Source organism: Aspergillus alliaceus (assembly GCF_009176365.1).
Source record: "Aspergillus alliaceus strain CBS 536.65 unplaced genomic scaffold BDW43scaffold_15, whole genome shotgun sequence".
In the NCBI taxonomy this organism is placed as follows: Eukaryota; Fungi; Ascomycota; class Eurotiomycetes; order Eurotiales; family Aspergillaceae; genus Aspergillus; species Aspergillus alliaceus.
The window spans coordinates 364,764-390,281 of record NW_022474698.1 but is presented as its reverse complement, the minus strand read 5'-3'; the positions used below and the strand labels follow the sequence as shown (position 1 = coordinate 390,281).

The following is a 25,518-nucleotide window of genomic DNA, read 5'->3' as shown; positions in this document are numbered from 1 at the left end:
ATCGGGGCATCTCCCAGTGCCGCCTCGACTCGGACCCAACAATCCCCCCCCCCCCCCTCTCCAGCGGGGGCGACTGTTGGATGTCCGGGACATTCAACCGGAGACTTGCCGTAACCCTGGAATGGAGAGAGTGCCCCAAACTGGCACAATATCACGCTCGTTTGCGCGATGACTGAGGCTTGCTAGATTGGATACCACCAAGCTGCTGCCTTTCCCGTTGTGTCTCCATCCTCCGTGAGTGTATGGAAACATTCAAGTGAGTCCGCGTGGCGCGGAATCATTCTTTTTTGTTGCAGAAAGCCGGTCCCAGATCGTCCAATTCTGATAGTCATTCTCTATTCAATCGGCGTCCGCCACATCTCCGCATTCGGTATATTCGATTCACTTCCCTTGATAGAGGGGATCTGTCATCAGTACGAGGTTCGAAGAGAAGCCTTGTCTCTTTGCCCTTTCAACCAAAAAGTGCTTTATAAATACGGTTTTTATCCATCATTTCCTACTTGGATTTTTGATGGTCTTCATTTTCTCTACACTCGGGGATACTTTGACGCTAAAAACAAAAGCATCGCAAAACAAAAGTCATTTAGGAGGTGTGTGGATGCATTTTGACCTGCCCGTGCAATTGATTCAACGTTAGCATCTCCCCTTGCTAAACAATCTTAATCTTTCGTCTTGCTCTTTCTACCAGATTTCCATTGCTTTGTTCCTTAGACCTCAGACTTCGCTCGGATCTCTTTCCAACGCTCGGATACCATCTTGACAGCCGTTGCTGTTGGGTATAGAATTTAGGCAGCTGCGCAAGATCGTCTTTCGTTTACGCCCAATGTCAACCATGTCGAACTACTATGTGGGACACTTCGGACGTAGGTTGCCTACCGTCGACGGCCAGTCGGGCCGTCTCGACTCCAATCAACCAGCTAACCCGCCAGTTCCCGGATCGCACCCATACCAACTTCCACCCCCTCGTGCGTCAGCACCTCTGCAGTTGGGAACTGATCCCTTCTTGCATCAGCGGAATCAGGGAGAGGGAGCTGATTCGGGAGGGCCACTTTCGAGACCTTCTCCAGGCCATCAGCAGACTCCAAGCAAACAGCTTCCGTCGGTCAGTCAGTTGTTGACGCCTACTGTACATGAGAGCCGACCACCATCTCCTTATCGCCCTCCTTCCTTTAACTATGCCCCCCACAACGGAGCGACAGATTCAACACAGCGGTATCGTCCCAAGGAGACTGGCCCCGTTTTCGCGACGCCTCGGAGTGATATCCACGACAGCACTAAATTCCATTCGGATCCCAGCCCACAGCTGCAATCGGGGCCTTTGCCCCGCCTCGCTCACATGTCTCCCCATGGTCTAGGACATGAGCCTTCATTTAGCTCTACAAGTCAGAGCAGCCCGTCGATTCCACCATTCGCGCCTCCTTCTTATTCCCCACAAGGCTTCAGGGCCCCCGAGAGGGACCCGGGAGATGTTGCTTGCTCAGAGACTTCTGACGGCAGTACCACAGCAAGTAAATCCCAATCTAATGTTAGACCTCACGTTATCGACGAAAAATATATCGATGGGGAGGGTTTGTGCTATATATACGCCGACGGCTCCCATTGTCCGAAGCTCATCGATGGTGTACCGGTGAACGCCAACTGGGGCATCACCAAGGCTGGAAAACCGAGAAAACGGCTGGCACAGGCGTGTCTGACATGCAGGGAAAAGAAAATTAAGTGCCAGCCGAACCTGCCTAAATGCGACCAGTGTCAGAAGTCTGGACGAGAATGCAGGTTCGAGAGCGCGTAAGTACTGGAGATGATCCAGTCTTCCCTAACAAACATGTGGCTAACTTCTCTGTCTATTTAGACCTCGCGGCCACCGTGCGGCACTGAAGGCTTCGCACCTGTTAAACCGATATGAGATTAGAGAGAGTTTCGCCGCGGGTCACAATTACCCTGGCTCTTCTAACTCGTTCTACTCGATGGTGCGGGCATCGGAGAGTTCTACGTCCCTCCCGGGAACCAGTTCCCAGTCCCCAGTATCTGAGGGCTCTATGCTTACCCCTTCCGCCATGGAGGGCATCCAGGACAATATGCTCGAAGCTGAACACCAGCACAGGCTCAGGATGCAGGGCCTGGGCCGGGTCTCCATGGGGGCGGAGGATTTTAGCAAACGCCCCGCGGCTCATGTGCCGCCAGATTACAACGAAATCTTGATGGAGATGAAAGATTTGGATCCTCAAGATCCCATTGCATGCGACTGGGGCATCGACCCGTATGAGGCCGATCCGGAAATCACGATTCATTATGTTGAAACCTACTTCAACTACGTCAATGATCGCCTATATTATATGCTACCCAGAAAACGCTTCCTTTTGTGGTTGAGGTCGTGTCATACGAAGTCACTAGATGATAAAATGCTTCTTTACTCGATGATGGCCCTGGGATCGGTGTTCTCAGATCGTCCTGATAGGGTGATGGCGTTAAAAAGGTATTCACGCACTGCCAGATATGCAGTGGAGCGCAGCCAACACGGCCTCACACTGCAACTTGCACAAAGCCGTATCATCATGAGTCTCTCGTTCTATGCTATCGGTGCACTCGTCAAGTCATGGGATGCCGCAGGTGCCGCAGTCCGAACAGTGTGTGGATTACGGTATAATGTTGAGTCTGGCGGAGTCATCGTCGACCAGAGCCAACAACCTTGTGAATATGGTCTACACCCGCAGGCGTTGATCGAGTGCCGCCGGCGGACATTCTGGATTGCATTTATGTTGGATGTAGGTTCCCCGGAACGTCATGATCTTACTCAGTTGGTTTCATCTTCGAACCTGCGCTGACCACACATGCCTACTAGCGCCTCTCATGCTTCTATACACCCTCTTCGACCTTCATCTCCTCCCAAACTGCCTACCTTAGACTACCTTGCCGAGAAGAAGTTTACGAAGCCCAACAATATACCACTGTACCATATTTTCAAGGGTTCCTAAACCAAACACCAGTATCGCCGGAGGATGAGCTCTCCGGTGTAAGTGCTATGGCGCTTTTGATAGACGTTATGGCTATCTGGGGAGACGTGTCTGATCATGTCTTCCGGCTATCTTTGATTCCCGCGGATGCGTACCGCAAGCTCTTTGAGGAATTCCATTCCTCTATTGTCCGGCGGTCGGACGAGTTGATCTCGAGACTTCCCGACCACCTTACCTTTACAGCAGTAAATTTGGAACGAGCCATCCGAACGAAGAAAGCCGATACCTTTGTGGAGATCCATTTACTATACCACGCCACGCTGATGAAGCTAAATAGACATGCTCGTCACCGCAACCTTCCTGAAGCCACAATTAACTGGCACGTACATACAACTCGAAATCACGCCGCAGAAATACTCCGCATATCTCTTACTCTCATGCGCTACGCTTCTGAGTACGATCCTTCGCGGCTCGCCATGGAACCGATCACGGCGAAGGGCACAATTCTGAGCCCCCACCTGGGCTACGTGATAGTCTCTGCGGTTGACGTCCTCAGCGCGGGTGGGTTGATGGTTGATATCCCCGAGACCATCACTCTTATTCGAGGCGGTCTCGAAGCAGTGAAGGAGCTGAGTCACTTCTGGGCTGGATCTACACCCTTAGTATCGTTGATCGAAACACGACTAGATGCCATGATAGAGCACCGCCACCACCCAATGATGTCGGAAGGCAAGGTTGCTTTCATTGTGAACGGAGCTTCTCTGGATAGTCAGGTCCGCACCGGCACCCAAAAGCAGGAGCTACCATCTAGTGAAGATCTCATGTACGGCGGCTTACCTCGCGAACGGTTTTTCAGCGCGTTAGGTACCGGAAGCGTTCCATTCATGGAAGAAAACATACTTTGGATCAGGGACACTAGTTGAAATTAAAAGCATTGCATTGCAGCATTAATGTTACTCATTCAAATGGGTTGGTGAATCTGCTTTACATTCCTCCCCCCTCCCCTTCAAGTTTCCCCCTCAATCTCTTTTACATCCTTGCATGGCGTGGTTTATCAAAACCGGATTATTATATTCTGTTACCGTATACCCTGGAGGCTGGTCTCTTCTTTCTCTTCTTCTGCCTTTTGTGCCTTTTGAACCTTTTCCATCTAGTCTGCTTGAAAGCTATAAATGTCTGTTGAACTAGATTGGGATCAATTGAGGATCCTTACGACATGAATGATATGCTGAATGCCTTATCATGGGCTTGTATATTAGCGAGACATTACTAGTCTAAGCGTGCGCTGAATTGAGTTTTCTCTGTACGAGATCATTGACCCGCGGGATATAGTTTTATCATACCATACGTTTCATATTAACAATAAAGAGATATATACAACAATTAACACCAAACAAAGCACGAGCATCCATACCAAGAAGGAAACGGAAGCAAGTAAACCCACCATACCTAATCCGTCCAACGGGGATCCACCTCCGAAACCCCGACACTTTTTTTCCCGCGACGTCATCCCAAATAACATATCAATCATTAGATATCCCCGCAAAAAAGGAAACAAGAAAAAAAAATTCCAGCAAGAAATTCCCAAATCATCGATCCCCAGGACCCCAACCAATCAAAAAAGAAAAAAAAAAGAAGATGCCTCATCGCCTATCCCTTTAATTAATTCTCGAACCCCCCGACTCACCTCCCTAGATAACACCTAGTTACTTAGGTTACGCCTTCGACAATGGAGACCTCCGAGTCCGAGGACTGGATACACGCTGACCCGACCTCATCTCAAGAATCACCGGCCGAGAACCCTGCTTCTAGTGCTGAATATCCATATCCGGATACTAGTACTACGATCCCTGGACCCGAGCCCGCTTCGGAGGATTATTCCGCCCTCCTCTCCTACCCTCAGGATTCGGATTATTATGCCCTCCTGGGTTTGTCCCGGGCCCCACCGCCTAGCGAGGCGGATATTCGCTCTGCGTATAAGAATCTTACTCTAAGCTTTCATCCAGATAAGCAGCCGGGTGAATGGCAGGAGATTGCAAGGCGGCATTTTGACCGCATCTGTGAGGCGTATGAGACCCTGATTGATCATCGGAAGAGGACCGTGTATGACCTTATGGGAGTGGAAGGGGTCAGGAAGGAATGGGGACCCGGCGGAATGATGGGTAGGGGTGGGGAGGCGGAGCGGGAACGCAGGGTAGGTGTTAAGGCTAGGTCACCGGAGGAGTTCCGGAAGTGGTTTTTGGAGGCTATGAAGAGGAGGGAGAGGAAGGCTGTTAACTCTATGGTTATGAGTCGGGTATGTTCTTTCTTGTTCTTTTCTTTTTTTCGTTTATCCTTGTGCTGGGTGGGGCGTTGTTGCTGACTTGTTGGGTTCTTGCTTTTGTTGCTTGATAGGGTTCCTTGGTCTTGGGTATTGATGCTTCGGATATGATTTGGGTGGATGAGGAGGAGGGAGAGGTTTATTTTGGGATTCCGTCGCCCAGGCCGTCGAGATATAGTGTTGGGTATTCGTTTAAGGCTCCTTTCCCGACGCCGCGGAAGTTATTGGGGAAGATGGAGGAGGAGGAAGACAAGGAGGAGGTTTCGTCTGCCGAAGGGTCTGCGGAGCAGAAGGTCGAGGCGGTTGGTGAGCCGGAGATGGTGATCAATGCTGGTATTGCGGGTCAGATGCAACATCTGGCTCAGAAGCTTACTCTGCAGCTCACGGATGGGACTCAGGAAACGCGAGAGGTAAGAGGTATCGTCGTGAGTAGCTGATTCAAGGCTGACCGGTGTAGGTTCCATTGCCGCCCATTCTAGCATCGCAGGAGATCACCCTTGGAGCTACTGTAAACCACGTCTTTGGTGATGTTGCGAGTCAAAAGGGCATTTTTAGCAAGTGGCCTTTCTCGTTCCTTCGCTATTCAGGCGTCTCCGTCGGTGCTATGGTTTTGCCTGTCCCATCATTGCAGGCGAACATGGTGAAGGCTGTAACACCTGTTGCCGGGACAAAGCCTTTTAGAGTTAACTTCAGCAGTATATTTTACAAGTCTCCTGTGAAATGCCCACCTGCGGTGGGTGTTCAGGTCATGAAAGAGGTGGGTGAAAACAAACATGCCTTTTGTAAATGGCAAAGTGGTACCATAGCTTGGCCAAATGCCATAGTGCATTTGCTCAGCCCTTTCATTGACATGGGCCTGGACGTGGATTCCGCGTTCAGTATCCCCAAACAGACCAGCCAGTTTCAGCTTGGTTTGCTATGTCTCCCGAAATCTCCCAAGCAGGCTGCTTTTATGGATAATTATGACGATGAGTCGGAGGAAGAGGAAGAAGAGAGCGAGTACCGGCAGCTTCGATCCAGACAGCGCGCGGAAGACAAGGCTGGTGAAGCCTGGCAAATAGGCTTTTCTGCTTCCCCAGAAGCAAATGGCTTATCCCTGACCTATGCACGCAACCTTTTCTCTGGTTCGGCTGCTAATGACCTTGTGCGCTCCGAGTGGAGTTCTGAGGGACATTATCCTTTACCACCTGCAAGCGAACCGCGCTCCGTACGGGTTGAAGTGTCCAGCACTGTTGGTATGGATTTGGCGCTTTCATGGAAAGTAGAAGGGTCTCGTCAGGTTGGAGAATTGACTCGCATGGGATTTGGTGTTGGAATCGAAGGCAACCAGGGCCTTGTCATGACGATCTCATGGAGCAGACTAGGCCAGAGGATCAAGCTTCCTATCGCTGTCTGTCCCCTTGGCGTGGTCAATGCAGACGCTGCCGCACTTGCTGTCATTTTCCCGTGGGTGGCATATTGCGCGCTAGAATTTGGGTTCATCCGACCAAGAGAAAGGAAGAACCGTCGACGTGTGATAGCGCGACGACAGAAGGAGTTGAAGAAGATGATTCCAGTAAAGAGAGCAGAAAGCTTGCAAGCGATTGAACTCATGGCTGAACAGGTACGGCGGCGACAATCAAAGGAGGAGCGACAGGATGGTCTGGTCATCACGAAAGCAGAGTATGCCCATTTCCCTTCTAGAAAGAAAGGGAATGACATTAGTCAAGAATATGAGGTGGCAGATGTCACCATTCCAGTGGCTGGGTTGGTGGACCGCAGCCAGCTGGTGATTCCTAAGAATATGGTCAAGGTTAGTCTATCATTAGCCTGCATTCTTCTATGAACACAATTAGCTGATCGAGAACAGTTCCATATCCTTGGATTCTATGATCCAGCTCCTCTTCAGCCCAAAACCCTGAAGATTTGGTATACATACCATGGGGCGCAGCATTATGTAGAAGCAGCTGACTCTGAGGCTATTGCTTGCCCTATGCGCACCCACTTGATATCCGAACAGCTCTGACCAATCATTGCTGTACGCATGACTCCTGTATTTATATAATCTTGATATCTCTTGTGCTTTGGACAGTATTATTGTTTTGCATATCGCCACTCATGACTCTGCATCTTTTCCCATGATATACTAAAAGATAGACATTGTTCTGCATTCTTCGAAGTCTGGATCCTACTAGTCAATGATGATATAATGTTGCATGGCTAAGTAATGTATAGATTATCGTCACGGTAGAATAGAAGTTGAGGTGATCTGTTGTGAACTTGGAGGGTGGCAACGGACTTTGGTTTCTGCCTGTCATGCCAATGAATCCCATCATTTGTTTTTCAGTGTTGCAATAGTCACCCTCTTATCTTCCCTTCTGAGTTTACGACAGTTTCACTTTACATCTCCAATCCGTCACCTCCAATCACATCATCATTTAATTAACCTCATGCTATTTGTTCAAGTAACCCTACTTCACCATGGCACTTACTGCTGATGATGAGAGAAGTGATACTGCACCTCCCACTGCCCTGGGATCCTTGAAATCTGTCCCTACTGCTGCAGACATTGAGCCTCCCGAGCAGCTGCCTACGCCCTCAGAGAATCTGCAATCTCCCCAGAAGTCTGAACCAGAGGAGCATACTGTGGCCGCGATCGCTACTGTTTCCACTGCAACGACTACCACTGCGTCAACTGCGACCACCACAGCTCCTGCTTCAGCTGGCTATCAGTGCTGCCCTGGATACAAATTCCACCCAAGATGCTTTTCGGTCGGACCTTATGTCGGTGTTAATCCTACCTCCGTTGGCTGTCATCAGGTATGCACATAATTGAGAATTACGCCATTATCTGACTAACAAGACATATATCTAGGCTCCAGGATTTCCCGGGGAATGCGTTTGCCATGGTACTAATTCACCTGATCCCATTGCGCCTACGCCTTACCCCATTGAGTATCTGGAGGTGAACCGCTCGATGGCTGTTTCTGCTGGTATTGCGATCCCACATCAGATCTCCCAGACGCAAGGTGCTAACTCTTCCTGATAGGCTCTAGCTCTACAAAGCTGCTCTACCAGGTGCCATACCTCGTGGAAGAGGATCGCCAATTCTGGGTCCGTGAGCCCAATGGTGACTATGTGCTCCGCACCGTCAAACAAATCGCTGAGAAACAACGCGCGGGTCACTGGGCGAACACCTGCACTGGCCAGCCTTACTTTCACTGTGAGCCTAAGCGCAAGATCAGGTACGATCCTAAGGATTTCAATGCAATCTTTGAGATGAGCGGACTCAGCCACATTGAATTCCACAAGCGCTATCAGCCTTTCTGATCGGGCGGGAGGTTTTTGCCGTTGTCTTTTCTTCTTCTTTTCTCTTTGTACTTTTCTTGTGTTCTGTGCTGTAGTCACTCATGCGTTTCTGATGCTGATGACAGTGCACTGCGGACTCAAGGCCTTCCACTGGCCTGCTGGATAGGCCTGCTGCTGCAAGTCTTGACGACCTACAGCTTGCTGATAACCCCAAGATCTTGCAATTCGATGGAGATTCTAATTCGTGCCTTGATGGTGAAAGCTTAGTTGAACTTAATGTAATTTACTCCATGACACTTTATTATGTAACATACCTTCTTGGTCCTCGTGGCTCTCATTAAAGTCTTCTAAGGCCGCATTCGTACAAGGCCCGCGATGATGGATCTACAAAGCCAGTGTCTCCTTGAAAACTGGACACAGGGCTCATTGGATGGTATACAGCATTGGTAACTGGACTGCTTAAGTGTGTTTAAGGTGAGCGACTTTAGGTTAGTATTAGTTGTAGTAGATACCGAGTACCTTTCTAGCCTCAAAACATTGATATATAGATAGAGGGGGGACCTTTGATCCTGACACTGCCATAGTCGTTGGTTTGTGAAACAGTATCCAGCGTTTTGTGTCCTAGGGCAAGATACCAAAAATCCTTAGGTGCTTGGTTATCCTGTATAAGTTAATAAGTATATACCCATACAATTCAAATACGTAGGCTTTCAGTAAGAGATATCACCATCACGTGCGACAAAATAAAAACAGTGAAGACAAATCTGTAGACATAATTTGATACGAATGATCATTCCAAAGATGTGACAACTTCAAAATGGAGGGTGACTCCGGCGGGCGACAGAAACCACACCCGCAATTCCGCCGCCCAAAGAAGAAAAGGCATCCAACCACCACTCAAACTTTCAACCTATCAATCACTCCCCTCCCCCCATTACCTTGTCTACATTTATACCCCCTCGACAATGACGTCCATTGCAGAGGGTCTTTTCAAATCCCTTCCAAAGCCGAAATACACCGGTGAGGATGAGGAGCTGCCGCATCACGCGCAGCCCCGTGGTCCGCGGGTTGTGGGCGCGGACCAGATCGACCAGACTCAGATTGTACTAAGGGTAGGTTCATCTTCACACTCACCGATGAATGGTGAAACAAGCGTGTCTGGGATGCTAATGTTGGATCTTTAGAAAACCGGCCCCCCTCCATATGGAAACCGTACCGGATGGCGTCCTCGAGCCCCCGAAGACTTTGGCGACGGTGGCGCGTTCCCCGAGATCTCGGTCGCGCAGTATCCGCTCGACATGGGCCGGAAGGGCTCCGCATCAACGTCGAATGCGCTTGCCGTCCAGGTTGATGCAGAGGGAAAGGTCAAATACGATGCGATTGCGCGGCGGGGCCACAGTGAGAACCGGATCGTGCATGCCTCGTTTAAGGATTTGATCCCGCTCCGACAGCGGGTGGATATGGGTGAAATATCGCTAGACCGGCCGTCGGAGGAAGAAGTTGCGGAGCAGATGGAGAAGACCAAGAATGCGCTGGCCAATTTGGTGCAGGGAGCCGTGGCAGCGCAGAAGCCGAAGAACGTGAAGGGTGGTAGCCGGGCGGAGCCGACTTTTGTTCGTTATACGCCAGCGAACCAGATGGGTGATAATTCTCGGAAGAACGATCGGATCATGAAGATTGTGGAGAGACAGCAGGATCCTATGGAGCCGCCTAAGTTCAAGCACAAGAAGATCCCTCGTGGACCGCCTTCGCCTCCTCCACCGATTATGCATTCGCCGCCGCGGAAGCTGACGGCCGAAGATCAGGAGGCTTGGAAGATTCCCCCTCCCGTGTCGAATTGGAAGAATCCCAAGGGTTATACGGTTCCGCTGGACAAGCGTTTGGCGGCGGATGGTCGTGGTCTGCAGGATGTTTCGATCAACGACAAGTTTGCCCAGTTTGCTGAGGCTTTGTTCACTGCTGATAGACATGCTCGTGAGGAGGTTAGACTACGTGCTCAGATGCAGCAGAAGCTGGCGGAGAAGGAAAAGGCACAGAAGGAGGATCATCTGCGGGCGCTCGCGCAGAAGGCCCGCGAGGAGAGAGCTGCCAGCAGCCGTCGCGATTCCCGCGCTGTTTCTCGCTCCCGTTCTCGCTCCCGCAGCGTCAGCCGCAGTCCGTCTCCGTACTCTGACCGGTCCGGTACTCCTAGTGATGATGAAAGGGCTGCCCGGGAGCGTGAGCGCATGCGTCGCGAGCGCCGTCAGGAAGCTGAGAGGCAGCTCCGCCAGTCGAGGATGGGCACAGAGAGACGGATTCAAGCAATGGCCCGTGAACAGAACCGTGATATTTCGGAGAAGGTGGCTCTGGGATTGGCTAAGCCAACACAATCCTCTGAGACTATGTGGGACTCTCGTCTGTTTAACCAGACGAGTGGGATGGACACCGGATTTAACGAGGATAACCCTTACGACAAGCCGTTGTTTGCTGCGCAGGACGCCATCAACAGCATTTACCGTCCCCGGGCCCAAGTCGACGCAGACGACGACGAAGGTGGTGCCGAGGGCGAAATGAGCAGGATTCAGAAATCGAGCCGATTTGAAGTCCTGGGCAAAGCCAAAGAAGGCTTCCGAGGAGCCGCAGATGCTGAGGTGAGTAACTCTACACTAGTATCCTCCATTGACTTAAGTATTGTGATCATCACTAACCAACTGAAACAGACTCGTGATGGCCCTGTTCAATTCGAGAAAGACACCACCGATCCCTTTGGCATTGACACCATGATCGCCGACGTCACTGGTGGAGCTGGACAGAAGCGCTACGGAATTCAGGAGGTCGATCGTGAAGATCGTAGCTCGAAGCGCGCCAGAGTCGACGACGACTGATTCAATAGATGCGGTCTGGTTTAGGATTTGATTTATACCACTGCTGTTTTTGGGATGATTCATGCATTGCCGGCGTTGTCATCTTTTCTTCTACCTCTCTGTGGTCGGTTTCTGGCTGAGGACAAATTCAAAATTCATGGGGCCACACTGTTGATATATGTAACTGTACTTTGTTGTCTGACGGACTAAAGTGGGTAATGATTTTGAATCAATGATCTATATACATTGTGTACCTGTTTCTCCACAAAGCACCTCTTTACCCTCCCGACGTAGAACTATTCAAATGAAGGTAAATCAAACCACTTGAGCTTTCTAGGCTCTACACCCGGGGATATCATGTCCTGCTATAAGCCTGAATCGCAGAGCCTCTCTGTTGCTTCCACAACATACGTAAAACCCACTGTCTGTACCCGCACTGGATGAGAGAAGAACCAGCCTAATCCAATATCCCGAACATCCACAGCATATATCCCAGACATCTCCTCCCCGACCTTCTTCCTCCGACTCGCCTCCCCCAACAACTTAACCTGCAGATCAAACTCTGCCCCCCACCCATCTCCTTCCGTCCCCATAACCGGCGACGCCACACCCACCGGCAAGTCCCTTTCGCACCGCTCCCGAAACACCCGCAGCTGCTCCTCGCTCCACCCCTTCGCCCGGAACCAGCCGGGTCGGGACAGCTGTATGTGATCGACATCCGGAAGCCAGGAACAGTAGCTGTCGTTCCAGCCCCGGGAGCGGAGGCAGCCGTAGATTGCTTGTTGGTTGTCGGTTACGTGGGTGAGGTCGACCGGGGAGAAAGGAAAAGGTCGGGGAGGGGGTCGAGGTTTGTTGGGTTGGCTTTGAGGGTGGTGGTGGTGGTGGAGTCGTTTTTGGATGTTTGGTGAGGTGATCATCGTTTGCTGGGTTCCCTTTTTTTACTTTTTCTTTCTCTTTTTTTTTTTCTCTTTCTCTGTTTTTATTTTTTTTATATATATTTTTAAATGAGTTGAATGGATTGGTGGTTCTTTAGGGGGTTTTAGGGCCTGGGCTTGTAAGCTGTTGTTTATATTGGGGTGATGTATATAGATCCACTGGGGTGGGGCGTGTTGTGTTGTCTATGAATGTATAGTCTCTGTCTGTGTATATACGTGTATGTGGATGGGGCGTATGACAGTGTTGTATGGATAGTAGAGGTATTTGGAGATCTATTCTAGCTTTTTAAGTGGATGAGTTGGGTAGTTACCAAGCTATAATCTGAGAATCCTTCGCGGAGAACAGTTATACTGCTATTCTTAAGAAATTAATGTTTTATGGGTACTACTTAGGTACTGTACTTAGTCTTAGTAGCATTCGGGTATGGGGGTGGCACTCCAGCCGTGAGTTAGTGGCAATTTTGATTCCGGCGAGAGAAGTACTAGTATGTACCCCGTATGTACCTTAGCAGTTAGGTACCTAGGCAGGTACCTATTACTAGGTAGGTATTCCTTCCCTGCACTGGCGATCCCATCGTCTGATTGGGAGAGAGTAGTGACGGGCTAAGTCACAGTCAGTGTGTACAGGCTATGTAACGTCGTGTGCTGTTGGATACCTAATCTGGGAATTCTCGATTTATCGGGAAAGTCTTGTAGTATTTGGTTGGTGGCTTAATTATCCTGAAAAATCTTTCGCTCCTTTGGATTGGATGGTGTCTCGGGTGTGCTTAGGTAGCAGATTCTCGGGTGTAATACGGGGTCGTGAGGGCACAGTACACGGATACCAGGAGAATGTATGGAGTAGAGACTCCGTGGACGGCTTGAAGAAGTTGTTTTGGAAAGTGGCAGCCTTTCCCTACTCTCCTAGCTATAGGACAGGCGCTATATGTATTAGTACTCATTTACTAGATAGCATCGTGGTGTTAGGCTCTGTCAAGAGACAACAAATCGTTGATAAGAACCTCCTGATTGTAGAGGTGCGTGCATATGCTATGCTAGTGGAGTTTTAAGTCACTGTACGGATAGAGGAAACAAGATAATTATGCGCACCTCGAGACTAATTTAATTATCGAGGAGCATATGAAACTGTTGGAAAAGTCAAGGATTCTAAATCCCTCATTTTCATGGAGTCTTATCGGTCCGGCAATAATAGGTATATGCACTTGATCTCTGCTTAGGAGAGAGCGGGAATTGGCAAGTTATGCTAGCAACGCCAGATTCTCAACTCTCAAGTAAAGCGCTGTGATCGTCACCAACATACAAGAGATCTAGTGATCATTTAGAGGGGCGTCTGTCAGAAACCGACTACGCAAGGGTGTCCGGTAGATCACCGAAATGGCGAGATGATCGGATGATTGAGTACCCCAGCCACCAATGGTTGCGAGGTTCGTGCATCATATCAGGCTTTGTCGATTCGATGATAGTCAGAAAGTAGATACCAGATGCATGTTTAGTGAGCACAATACAGGGATAGCGTTTAATGGATAGGGACTGCTAGTAAGTTTCGCAACGAATGGAGATTGCGCTCTCAAAGGTCATGGGACGATCGATTTCCTGGTTATTTGCTGTCGAGGATGACGAGATAGTTGATCTCCAACGGGGGTCTAGGGACACTGCCATATCATTGGAGAGGCACAGGTTGGACGGCGAAATTTTCCGTTCTAGGGTTGCACCGCTGATGCTATATTCCGAAGGGCACCAGAGTGATGCATGAATATGGCAGGTTCAAAAAATAAAATTTTTTTTGGAAAGGTTTCCTTATCATAAGGGTTTCCCGTTGGCATTCCGTGGAAGGGCAGGACTCCACTCAACTCATTGCGGTGTCATTGGGACCCTCCCAAACCCACCCGCTTTATCTTTTCCCCCTCAATTGCCAAATGTCCATATCTTACGATACGGACACCTGTCGAGTAGCGGTGCTGCCACGCTAGAAGTGCAGATTGTGTGACCGATCAGTCCTGCGGTGCCTGACTAGTCCGAGTAAGTCGCCCCATGATCCTTGTCGCGAAAAGTGCGGGGAGAGCATCATGAATCGTTTCTAAATCTCACACAGAGCCATTGGATTTGCATAGGAACCGTGCGCCGGTAGGATTAGACCACCAAACGCACAGGCATTTATCAGTAGTGGCGCCTACCGCGGAGTGGCGATCGCAGCGGAATTGCTCATTTGCTGCCACTGCTGATAAGCAGTGGTGTCGGTGGAGACGCGACACTGGAGATAGACCCGGACGAACCACTCGGGCAACGGCTAGATCTATTGCGAAAGGTCATTAGGTAAAAAGGTGCATGAGGATAACGCAGTGTGTTCAGGGGTGAAGAAAGAAGAAAATTTTTTTTAGAAAGGACTTGAAGGGACAGTCCAACGTTCATATACTCCCCCTCTCCCCTTATTGCTTGAGTACTTTACCTTTTTTTTTTTTCCCTTTATCAACCTGGCCAAGCTTCGAACTGTGGATATCACAGAGTGGAGACATCTATTTTTTGAGACTTCATTCTGGGTGACTCAACAGGTTGAAGAAAGTCAAACGAAGCATTAAAAATTCCGTGCAATTGGGGAAAAGGGCGAGACGGAGTTGGTGAAAATCCAAAGAGGCATAGAGTCAAAAGTCACTTGAGGAGCTCTTCTTTCCTCCGCTTCCTTGACTCATCGCAGTTCTGGTGTGCTTGCAACCATCTCTGATGCCATTCTCCTCATCTTGCCCCGATTCCCGCCCTTTATCGCATCATCGCCTGAGATCGTTCGGTTCCCCCTTACGTGCTGGTCTCTTGATATCATTCCCTCCGGAAAATGGCGTAACGAAAGGCAGTCGACGAGAATGACTGCTCATCGTCTCATGCCGCGCAAGAGATTTCAGAGAAACAAAACAATGAAGTATAAAAAGAACGAAAGAAACGCCTCTATATATTGACCGCTGTTCGCCTGAAACCGTCTTGTTGAGCGCATCCAGTTGCTCGCAAAGGCGAATGACAAGCCATACCAGCACCGCCTCGATACTTTTCATAGCACACCATTTTCGCCTTCCAAACCTTCCCAAGTAATTAATCACGCGGAGTTGACCGAGTTGACCCTCGGGTGTCCTCTCTTGTTTAATTAGAATCCCCTATATATAGCCATCCCTCTGAGATTCAGCCTTGTCACTATCAACGAAGAGCCTCCTTTCAGCCTAGCTCTCTTGTCCTGCGCCGCACTAGATCTACCGCTGATATATTCACGAGTTCGCTCTCGTGAAGGGCAACTGACTGGTTTTTGAGGCACACGGACTCTACAACAACCCTTGAAAAGATGGAGCAGTCACTAACGCTCACCTCTGCTCAGGTCCAGTTCATGGTGAGCTTCTACCCTATCTACATGTATTTGATTATCGTACAGCATGCCTCCGAGATATGCCTCCTTTGGATGACAGCTGGGAATTCCCAGTGATCATTCGTTTCTTGAGGCTTAGCCTGCTGACAACAGTCGTGGTAATGCAGGATGACCGACTGGCTCTCGTCCATATTCCACTGGACCTCTACCCATACTTTTTAAATCCAATCCTTCAGGTCCTTTTCCACGAGGTACCACCACTCAATGGAAGTCATGCAGATTTCCAAAATGGTGGCTCCGACGGGGGCCACAGACGTGCTCAGCCTGCGTTTTTGAACCTCTCCATCACACCAGTGGAATGCTCCATTATGTGCCCTAGGCAACTCGCCGACAACTATTTCGCTCCGTTGGTCGAACGGTTTGCTAAAGACAACTCATCCAACCAATGCCGCCTATCTATCAGTCGTGAGGACTTTGTTGCCATGCAAGTGTATGGTGAGGGTCTTGAAGCGGGTCAACGAGTACTCGAACTCACGAGTCCTTTAGCAATGGCCGGAATGTATGTCTCTGCCATTTCTTGGACGGTGAAAATGTGCTAACGCGGGTATTCTGCAGCTCTATATTTTTCATTTCCACCTATTTTTCAGATTATATTATTGTTCCTCTTCGCAGCAAAACGCATGTAATTGAAGCCTTGGAAAAGCGTGGGTTTCGATTCGAGATGTCGACAGACGCATTCATCAACATCAATCAGTTCAAATCTTGCTTCAGTCCTGTGTCCTCTCGTTCCGCCAGTAGCCTAGGCTCACCACCTGCCACTCCTCCGCCATCGTCCCTCGATGAATTACAGTCTCGCACCTTCTCCTCCTTGCGAAAGAATAGCATTATCCCTTCCGTTGACAAATCGCTCCGCTTGGTTCAATGTGCAGTTCACCATCGTGATAGCAGTGAGATCAGCTCCATAGCCATACTCCGTGATGCCCTGACGATAGCGTTGGTTGTGGACAAGCCACGCTTTCTCTCTCTCACCATGACAGCAGCCGATCCTGCGGCCTCACTTCTACTGGAAAAACGGCTATTGCCCCGGTTTTCGAGTGACCCTACACTACCCGCTGAACCAGATGACGAAACCAGCCTCTTACTCGGTTCAAAAGAGGAGATCCTCGTTCCTATCATGTTGGATCTGCGCAATCTTCCGCTAGAGGCCACCGGTATTGTTTGTGGGGTAGCCAGTAGGCTGGCAGATGCTACGCATGCTCGTGGCGATGACATCACGGACGGCTCTTCCACCGTCCTATCTCATTCTTTTAATGGTTTTCCGTCCTTTGACGACACCATCAGCCGGTTTTTCTCTACGAGTGTCGGATCCGGCGGACCCGTGAAACCTCCGGCGCCGAGCTCTGGACGCAAAACCCCCAACAACGGCAACCCTACCCATCACCTGCAGCCTGATTTTGACAGTCCAATAGATGCTGTCGAGATCAGCTTCCTCAGCACTGCGCGGGCGGGAACCATCATAGTCGGCGAGCACGAACTTCAGCGAGCGGTGGACGCTTTGGATGCGGAGAGCAATGAGCCCGATGAACCTGAAGGATTTGAGCTCTGATCATGCTTGGCTGGTTTGCCTCCGACTACCCACCTTGACCCAACATATCAAGCGCATGGGCAGCTTTCCGCAGAAGGCTTTACTCTCAATCTTCTTATCTTTTGATGATCTCTTAAAGCTCTCTTCCTCCCCGTTTATGATTTACGTTTGGATCCCCAAAAATTTGTTGAAGTTCAAGATAATTAATTCCCCAAAAGTTTTTCATCTTATTTTTTTTGGATTGTGACGTGATATGGGTAACAGCACCTCAAGTTTTATCTTCTTTTGGCCTCTCCTCTTTTTCTTTTGTTGTTTGTAGTATTATTTTTTTCAAAATATGTGTTGATACTGAGCGAATTCGTCGGTCTTGGTGTGAGATATGGTGCTTGATGTTCATGACTTGGATTGGTGGCGCTAGATATCTCAATGTGGGTTGTTATCGACATTCATTTATGGCGCTTTGCCCTTTGCATTCTGTAATCTCACAAACTATTTTCTGACTAGGATCCCATAGTACTAGTAACAAAGTCCCTATCAGCTGATAGAAGCACACCCCATTCGTAATTGCAGGCGCCTAAAAAGCTTGGACCAGACCAATTTAAAACCCTGCCCCGTACTGCGGTAAGACCCTACGAATGAATCCTCACGAAGCAAGTAGTGGCTTCCAGGAAATAGATGGAACTAGTCAATACCTCGGGGTTCGTGACTGCGTCATGCGTTCGTGATGGGCGAAAGTATATCCTAGCTTTCCCAAGTACTCCGTGGTGGCGCAAGCTGAGGCTCTTGAATGGCGCATAGATATCGGTGAACACGCAATGCAAGAGCGCACTTGGCAGGCGGCTGAAGACAGATAGGTGGAGATATCGTGCGAGCGGTTAGACCTGTTCGCCCTGTTTCGGGGGAGGCGTTGTTTCCTTTTGGGGATCGCCATGCAGCTGTCGTTCCTTGGGTGGTAGGCCTAACCATCCATTGTAAGCTGGAGGTGATTGAAGCGATACGTTCAACGTGATCAGAGCACGTGGTAGGACCTTGGAGCTAATTATTCATCGCTAGCCATAGATTTTCACAGTTCCTAAAATTCATGTTAGCAGACCTGCTGATAAACAAGGCCCAAGAAATATGGACACCGAAAATAACTTCCATAGATAAGAATGAAAGATGTGGAAGAAGGAGGGACCGAAGAGAGAAAACCGTATACGCACCATCTGAGCACCCACCGGCCCAATTGCCCCCCTTCTCATTCCACGCCACACAACTCACAACCCGGACGCCCTCGCCAGCTGGCACACTAGCAACCACTTCCCCACTCAAGACATCCCAAGCGAAGACATGCGCCTGAGCCGTCCTATCCTCCTTAACCGTCTCACTCCCACTAAGCACCACCGCATCACCTTTGGCGAACACGGACCGGATTCTCAGCTCGCTATTTCGATACCCAGCCTTCCTGGAACTGTTGTCCCCATCCCCGTACGCCTGGAGAAGTTTCCCATCCGCGCGATCGAGCATGCGAATGCGACTATCCAGTGTCGAGGCCAGGAGTGCGTTCCCGTCCGCCGAGCACCGCACGCTCGTTACCGGGTGAGCGAGGACATCGACAGTTGTGCGACCCATGCGGACATCGTAGATATGCGCACGGCCGTCGTAGCTTCCGCTTGCGATGGAGTACGTAGGGGCGTGGACGTGAATGGATGAGACGGTGTCGCTAGCTTCGGTGAGGGTTTGGATTGGTTTGGTAGAGTTGGATCGTGTATCCCATAGGTTAATTGTAGTGTCCGCACTGCCTACAAAAACAAGCGTAAAATTAGTATAGATAAATAATAGAATGGTCGTCACGTAGGTCGCAAATGATGAGGCAGGTTGAGGTAAACACACCGGAAACAACCACCGAGTCGCCTTCGCCGGCAAACTGGACCGCTTCTACCCTCGCCCCATGCCCGCTCCACCGCTTGACGGTTACGCCCTGTTCGACATCCCAGAGGAAAACCTGTCTATCTCCGCCGACGCTGGCGAAGCGGGCGTTGTCTCCTGCGACGGCGATATCGTGCACCGAGTACCCGTGGGCTTCGTATTTCTGGATCGGGGCTGTCGTTTCTTCAGGAGACGTGCCAGTTTTGTTGGGAATTGCGCGAGAGAGATGCACAGCACGGTCGGAGGAACCGGTCAGAACGTAGGTTCCAGGATAACTGGAGAATGTGACCGCGTTTACGGGCCCTGCGCAATGTCAGAGGAAGCTACAGAAAGCTGAGGGAGCCTACCATTATGCGTCTTGAGGGTGTGGACTAAACGGGTGGGAAACTGCTTCGTCACTGGCATTGCAATGGTTCAAAGATATCGTCGAGGTTTAAGCTGGCGACCTCATCGTAATGGGCAGCCGTTGAAATGAAATGAAATGTGGAGAATGAACTTTCGTTCTTGGCAGGGCGGTCTATTTATGTAGCGTCCCACTCATTTGCCTTGAGGTCTAGTGAACCCTATATGCTATACTTCCATATAACCAAATTAAATCTGTATTGACATGCCACGGAATACAAGTAGGTTATTATCAAGGATGTAGAAAAACCATCGCTAGCTACCAGCAGGTAAGGAGAATAATAACAAGAAAACCCAGCGAAACTCAAGATAGGGTGTCAATGCCCCACGCAAATTGTCTCCCTTGAGCAGACAGAAAGCCGAAAATAGGAAAAATAATGAAAATTTCAGGGGGTAGTCAAATGAACATGAATTAAAGTTGACGAATGCACAAGTCTGCTTTTCCCACTGTTGATCGAAAGACCACAGTCTGCAGCGGTCCAGAAATGCCTTAGCGACGTCCATGGCTCCGAGTAGATGAGCCCTGCAAAGACTCGATTTCTTGTTCGAGCGACTTGATACTGTTCTCCAGTTAGCCTAATTATCATCCCGAAAACCAACGAGAATGGGGCAACGTACGCAGCATGCGTAGCCTCCAGGTCCTTGTTGAGGCGGTCTCTCTCGGCAATGAGCTTCTGCTCCCACTGTCGGAAACGCTGCTCCTCGACCTTGACCTGCTCGGTGAACCGCTTGCGCAGCGACTCCTCTTCTTCCTTGAACTTGGGGTTGTCCAACTTCCTGGGACGAGCCTCGCCGAATTTCCGGGTCTCCATCTGTTGCGCACGGTAGGCCTCGTAGTGCTGCTCCTCGGTGGTATGGATAAGATCCAGCATGTGGGTACGGATCAGGATCGAACGAAGCTTCTTGAAGTCGCAGTGGTCCTCATTTTCAACTTCAGCAACTCCCCAAGCATATTGACGGCCCTTTACAACCCGGTTGTCGCTGGTCTTCACGTCCTTCTCGGAACCAATCACAGCGAAAGGCATAGCAGCCATCAGGCTCCGTGCGTGGGTGGCGGCGTGCTCATCATCTTCTTCAATCGGGGGAGTATAAATCTTGATGCCTTGAGCTTCAATAACAGCTTGGACCTATTAGGGAGCGAGGATTTTAGTCGAGTATCTCACTAACAAGAGAAATCGAAAACTGCTCTTACTCTCTGTTTGTAACGGGCCAGATCGGCGGGGCTGAGGGTGTCAGCCTTAGCAATGACGGGAATTAGGTTGACGCGAGAGCTCAAACGCTTCATAACCTCGATATCAAGGGGCTTCAGGGTGTGGCCGGTGGGTCTGATGAAGTACAGGCAGGCATGCACACGCATATCGATCTTGTCTGTGCGGCGGGGCTGCTGCTCTTGCAACATGTAGGACTCATGCTGGTCGTCAAGGAACTCAATGATAGGTTGCCAGGAATCACGGTTGTTGACATAGTCTCCGAACCCAGGAGTATCGATAACGGTCAGACGAACTATATAGACACATCCAGAGCGTCAGCGGTCGTTCAACGAGCAGGCAATTTTATAGTGTACCTTTGAAGAACTTCTCCTCCAGCTCGGCCTTGGTGATCTCAATCTCAACAGTCCGGTCAATCTGCTTCTGGTGACGACGCTTGTGGTCTGCGTAGTTCTTGATGGTCGTCGAGAACAAGGTGTTGATAAAGGTTGTCTTTCCCAAGCCGGACTCTCCAGCAACCTGCAGTGCTATCAGTATTGATTTGATCGTCACGTTAAATCCCTTCTAGACAAACCATAATGGTGAAAGCCGCACCCCGCTTAGCGACAATCTTGTGGCTGTAAAGCTTCAGTTAGGGCCCTCCACCCTTGCTCACCATAGCTAATCAAGAATACATACCGCTGGTTGGGAAGCTATTGCAATCAATCATCAGTGATCTGTTTAATTTATTAAAGCCCTTGAACGTATTCCATCACTTACGTTGGCAATGCCAATGGGGGAGGCAGTCTCAGTAGTGGAGGCCATTGTGATAAAGGGGTCGATCAGAGAGAGGGAACTCAACCAAGACAAACAACAAGGTAATGGCCGGAGGAACGACGCCCTGCTTTAGACAGGAAATTAGCCAACTGGGGAGGGGGAAGGAAACGAGCAGAAGGGAATCCAATGAGCAACAGTACCAGTCCGGGGATCAATGGCCGTCGGGGGGATGTAGCTAGGTAATGGGAGACAGACAAACAAGAGTTGCGGGCAGTTTGTCGTGCCTTCTCTTGGTTTGGGTTGGGTAACTGCCCCTGAATCCCGTCCAGTCAGCAGTGGAGAAGCAAACAGAAGCAAACATCCGACCTGGCCATCTCTGGGGCACGCTAACCCCCTTATGGGTTAATTCCTCGGTGCCGGATTAACCCTGCGGATCAGCTCTCTTATCGACCGTTTTGAAGAGGAAAAAAAGACAATTTTTATGATTGAAGGCCTGGATTACAGTGATTGATTGACTGCACGTTGGGCAACAATGAAGACGGATTTTAAGGTCAGTTGCTTTTACCTCCAATATTATTTTTCTCTAGATGAAAATAAAACAAAACAAAAGAAAAATAACCAAAAAGCCGGTGAACCTGACAATCTCCTAGTTTTCCAACCTGCTCGGTACGGTCTATCGCAAAGGAAATCTTCTTTTTACCCCCGATGGCACCTGTTTGCTTTCCCCGGTAGGGAACCGGGTCACAGTTTTCGACCTTGTCCAGTATGTACCCATGCGCTTCTTTCTCAATGCTAATTGGAAATCGACGCTAATGCGACGCCGCGCAAAGAAATACATCATATACTCTTCCCTTTGCGCACCGCACGAATATCGACCGTTTAGATCTGTCGCCTCAGGGCAATCTCCTGCTCACCGTTGATGAAAATGGCCGCGCAATCTTGACGAACTTTAAGCGTAGAATTGTCATCCACCACTTCTCTTTCAAGGGCCGGGTCTCCTCGCTCAAGTTCTCCCCGTCCGGCCGATTCTTCGCTGTAGGAGTGGGGCGACGACTGCAGTTCTGGAACACGCCCTCAACGCCGGGTACAGATAATAATGGGGAGATCGAGTTCGCACCTTTTGTCCTGCACCGAGACCTTGCTGGCCACTTTGACATCATTGAACATCTGGAATGGTCTTACGATTCGCGTTTCATCCTCACTGCTTCCAAGGATCTAACAGCACGCGTATGGAGCGTGGATCCAGAGGAGGGATTTGAACCCACCACATTGGCGGGGCACCGGCAAGGTGTGAAAGCGGCATTCTTTTCTGCTGATCAGGAATCTGTAAGTCTCCTTGATTGTGCGGCTGGCTGTTATCTGACTCCATTCTAGATCTATACCGTCAGTCAAGACGGAGCTTTGTTCCGATGGGAATATGTGACCAAGAAAGACCCTGATACAATGGAGGATGTTGCCGAGGCTCGCTGGAGGATTGTAAAGAAGGACTTTTTTATGCAGAATGATGCTAAGGTCAATTGCGCGGCATTCCATGCCTCCACGAACCTTTTAGTGGTGGGATTCTCGAATGGTCTTTTTGGACTTTATGACTTGCCAGAGTTCAACATGATTCATCTTTTGAGGTATACTTCTCTCTGGACTTGATATTATATATATGACTAACCGAAGAACAGTGTTTCTCAGAGCAATATTGACTATGTGACGGTGAATAAAACTGGCGAGTGGCTAGCATTTGGCTCCTCGAAGCATGGCCAACTGCTAGTGTGGGAATGGCAATCGGAATCGTACATCTTGAAACAACAGGGCCATCTGGACTCGATGAACACCTTGGTTTATTCTCCCGATGGCCAGAAGATTGTTACTACCTCCGATGATGGAAAGGTCAAAGTCTGGGACGTCAAGTCTGGCTTCTGTCTCGTGACATTTACAGAGCACAGCAGCGGAGTTACTGCTTGCCAGTTCGCCAAGAAAGGAAGCGTTCTGTTCACAGCTTCGTTAGATGGCTCGGTGAGAGCGTGGGACCTCATTCGTTATCGCAACTTCCGAACATTCACCGCGCCGTCTCGATTGTCATTTTCTTCGCTTGCTGTCGACCCAAGTGGCGAAGTGGTCTGCGCTGGATCCCCAGATTCTTTCGACATCCACGTGTGGTCCGTACAGACAGGACAGTTACTCGATCAACTAACCGGTCACGAAGGCCCTGTTTCTGCTCTTGCTTTTGCGGCAGATGGCAACCATCTTGTCAGTGGTAGTTGGGATCGTACTGTTCGCATCTGGAGTATTTTCGGCCGAACTCAGACCAGCGAGCCATTACAACTTGTGTCTGATGTCCTTAGCGTTGCTTTCAGGCCGGATGGCAAACAAGTTGCTGCATCATCGCTGGATGGCCAATTGACATTCTGGTCTGTCGAAGATGCAGTGCAAGAGAGTGGGATTGATGGTCGTCGTGACGTCTCAGGAGGCCGCAAGCTAACTGATCGTCAAACCGCTGCGAACGCCGCAGGAACTAAGTTCTTTAACTGTATTACCTACAGTGCTGATGGAAGCTGCATTCTAGCTGGAGGAAACAGCAAGTATATTTGCCTGTACGATGTGAGGACGGGCTCGTTAGTGAAAAAGTACACAGTTTCTGTCAACACCTCGCTTGATGGCACCCAGGAAATCTTGAACAGTCGTGATTTAACAGAAGCTGGTGCCCGAGGTCTGATTGATGAGACAGGCGAGGCGTCGGATCTCGAAGACCGAATTGATCGCGCCCTTCCTGGCGCAAAGCGCGGTGATGCCGGAGCTCGCACTACTCGACCGGAAGTACGTGTCATGTCCGTCAATTTTTCGCCAACCGGCCGTGCTTTTTGCGCAGCATCCACGGAAGGTCTTCTTATCTATAGTCTGGATACAGAATTTGTTTTCGATCCGTTCGACCTGGACATTTCAATCACTCCATCCACCATCATGGAGACATTGCAGAATGCCAAACAGGCCTATACATCAGGCACGGTCGATAGCGATGACACTTTCCTGAAGGCATTAGTCATGGCGTTCCGTTTGAACGAATCGAAACTTATCCGTGTAGTTCATGAAGGAGTCCCGCCGTCCGAAATTTCCCATGTAGTGCGGGCTTTGCCAACAGTCTACCTCCCTCGTCTACTTCGCTACGTAGCTCATGCTACTGAGGAAACCCCGCATCTGGAGTTCAACCTGCTGTGGATTGAAGCTCTTTTGAGCAGCCATGGGCGGTATTTCAAAGAAAACTCCGGTACTTTTGCGCCAGAACTTCGTGCCGTCCAACGTGCCATTGACGATATCCGGGAGAATTTGAAGAGGATGACCGAGAAGAACTTGTACGATCTCAATTATCTACTTTCGAAACCCGTACTTGCGGGCAAAAAGGCCAGTAACACCCTAACCTTGGCGGCTATGGAAAACAATGATATGACAGCAAATGATGATGAGAACATGGGTGACGCTGTAAATGGGGAAGAGGAATGGATCGGACTTGAATGATTGCGAGTCATCTTCCTCTAGTTACGTGTTCTGCTTCTCGTCCAACATTCTCTATCCTTCGCATTTGCGTCTGGCGTTTGATACTGGTATACCTGGAAGATAAAAAGGGGCAGCAAAAGTTTGGGGTACTGCTTGTAATTGGATAGCACGATGTACATACCTCTAGACACGTCTTTATATGAATAATTGAAATCATGCAAGACACCAAAAGAAACTTGACCTACTTCCGTTCATTCCTGTGCATCTTGGCGACAGTGACTAACTACCTGCCGGTCTGAACACAACGATATAGCCACACGAGCACTGGGCGGGTGTTATTATGTAAACAGCCTCATATGTAACTGAATAACCCTATACACCGTATTCTATTGACATTCACGAAACACAGTGATATTTCACAACAAACCTGTCACCATAGCGGCGACTATGATGGCTATTTAATACTATCAATCTTCTGACTTTCATTCTTCCATTT

The 25,518-nt window shown here is 49.6% G+C and overlaps 9 protein-coding genes across 9 annotated transcripts; 6 read left to right on the top strand and 3 right to left on the bottom strand.

The window, feature by feature from the left end:
- The first annotated feature begins 458 nt into the window (after positions 1-458).
- On the top strand, positions 459-4,334 carry BDW43DRAFT_53306 (Zn(II)2Cys6 transcription factor). The gene is made up of 3 exons (XM_032050206.1): positions 459-1,785; positions 1,850-2,762; positions 2,840-4,334. The coding sequence occupies exons 1-3, from the start codon at positions 824-826 to the stop codon at positions 3,872-3,874; spliced, it is 2,910 nt and encodes a 969-aa protein (XP_031901594.1). The 5' UTR covers positions 459-823; the 3' UTR covers positions 3,875-4,334.
- Positions 4,335-4,581: 247 nt separating this feature from the next.
- On the top strand, positions 4,582-7,504 carry BDW43DRAFT_53285 (J domain-containing protein). The gene is made up of 4 exons (XM_032050205.1): positions 4,582-5,247; positions 5,346-5,681; positions 5,729-7,063; positions 7,121-7,504. Exons 1-4 carry the CDS (start codon positions 4,681-4,683, stop codon positions 7,274-7,276), a joined length of 2,394 nt encoding a protein of 797 aa, XP_031901593.1. The 5' UTR covers positions 4,582-4,680; the 3' UTR covers positions 7,277-7,504.
- Positions 7,505-7,731: 227 nt separating this feature from the next.
- BDW43DRAFT_310014 (uncharacterized protein) lies at positions 7,732-8,580 on the top strand (the record flags this gene model as incomplete). Its single annotated transcript, XM_032046817.1, has 3 exons — positions 7,732-8,070; positions 8,126-8,243; positions 8,300-8,580. 3 exons carry the CDS (start codon positions 7,732-7,734, stop codon positions 8,578-8,580), a joined length of 738 nt encoding a protein of 245 aa, XP_031901592.1.
- A 944-nt stretch (positions 8,581-9,524) lies between these two features.
- On the top strand, positions 9,525-11,423 carry BDW43DRAFT_310013 (SKIP/SNW domain-containing protein; the record flags this gene model as incomplete). The annotated part of the gene is made up of 3 exons (XM_032046816.1): positions 9,525-9,671; positions 9,744-11,189; positions 11,259-11,423. The coding sequence occupies 3 exons, from the start codon at positions 9,525-9,527 to the stop codon at positions 11,421-11,423; spliced, it is 1,758 nt and encodes a 585-aa protein (XP_031901591.1).
- A 197-nt stretch (positions 11,424-11,620) lies between these two features.
- On the bottom strand, positions 11,621-12,703 carry BDW43DRAFT_53045 (uncharacterized protein). The gene has a single exon (XM_032050202.1). The coding sequence runs from the start codon at positions 12,317-12,319 to the stop codon at positions 11,768-11,770; it is 552 nt and encodes a 183-aa protein (XP_031901590.1). The 5' UTR covers positions 12,320-12,703; the 3' UTR covers positions 11,621-11,767.
- Positions 12,704-15,519: 2,816 nt separating this feature from the next.
- On the top strand, positions 15,520-17,413 carry BDW43DRAFT_53166 (ACT domain-containing protein). The gene is made up of 3 exons (XM_032050204.1): positions 15,520-15,704; positions 15,848-16,239; positions 16,296-17,413. The coding sequence occupies exons 1-3, from the start codon at positions 15,660-15,662 to the stop codon at positions 17,284-17,286; spliced, it is 1,428 nt and encodes a 475-aa protein (XP_031901589.1). The 5' UTR covers positions 15,520-15,659; the 3' UTR covers positions 17,287-17,413.
- Positions 17,414-18,012: 599 nt separating this feature from the next.
- On the bottom strand, positions 18,013-19,625 carry BDW43DRAFT_53138 (WD40 repeat domain-containing protein). Its single transcript, XM_032050203.1, has 4 exons — positions 19,521-19,625; positions 19,138-19,476; positions 18,468-19,046; positions 18,013-18,337 (listed from the first exon to the last, which is right to left on the bottom strand). Exons 1-4 carry the CDS (start codon positions 19,576-19,578, stop codon positions 18,315-18,317), a joined length of 999 nt encoding a protein of 332 aa, XP_031901588.1. The 5' UTR covers positions 19,579-19,625; the 3' UTR covers positions 18,013-18,314.
- A 440-nt stretch (positions 19,626-20,065) lies between these two features.
- Positions 20,066-21,587, bottom strand: aspC (septin CDC12; the record flags this gene model as incomplete). The annotated part of the gene is made up of 7 exons (XM_032046815.1): positions 20,066-20,135; positions 20,194-20,702; positions 20,768-21,078; positions 21,140-21,302; positions 21,358-21,400; positions 21,462-21,475; positions 21,543-21,587. The coding sequence occupies 7 exons, from the start codon at positions 21,585-21,587 to the stop codon at positions 20,066-20,068; spliced, it is 1,155 nt and encodes a 384-aa protein (XP_031901587.1).
- Positions 21,588-22,040: 453 nt separating this feature from the next.
- On the top strand, positions 22,041-25,252 carry BDW43DRAFT_52995 (snoRNA-binding rRNA-processing protein PWP2). The gene is made up of 5 exons (XM_032050201.1): positions 22,041-22,089; positions 22,190-22,302; positions 22,370-22,865; positions 22,914-23,161; positions 23,213-25,252. Exons 1-5 carry the CDS (start codon positions 22,072-22,074, stop codon positions 25,041-25,043), a joined length of 2,706 nt encoding a protein of 901 aa, XP_031901586.1. The 5' UTR covers positions 22,041-22,071; the 3' UTR covers positions 25,044-25,252.
- The last annotated feature ends 266 nt before the right edge of the window (positions 25,253-25,518 follow it).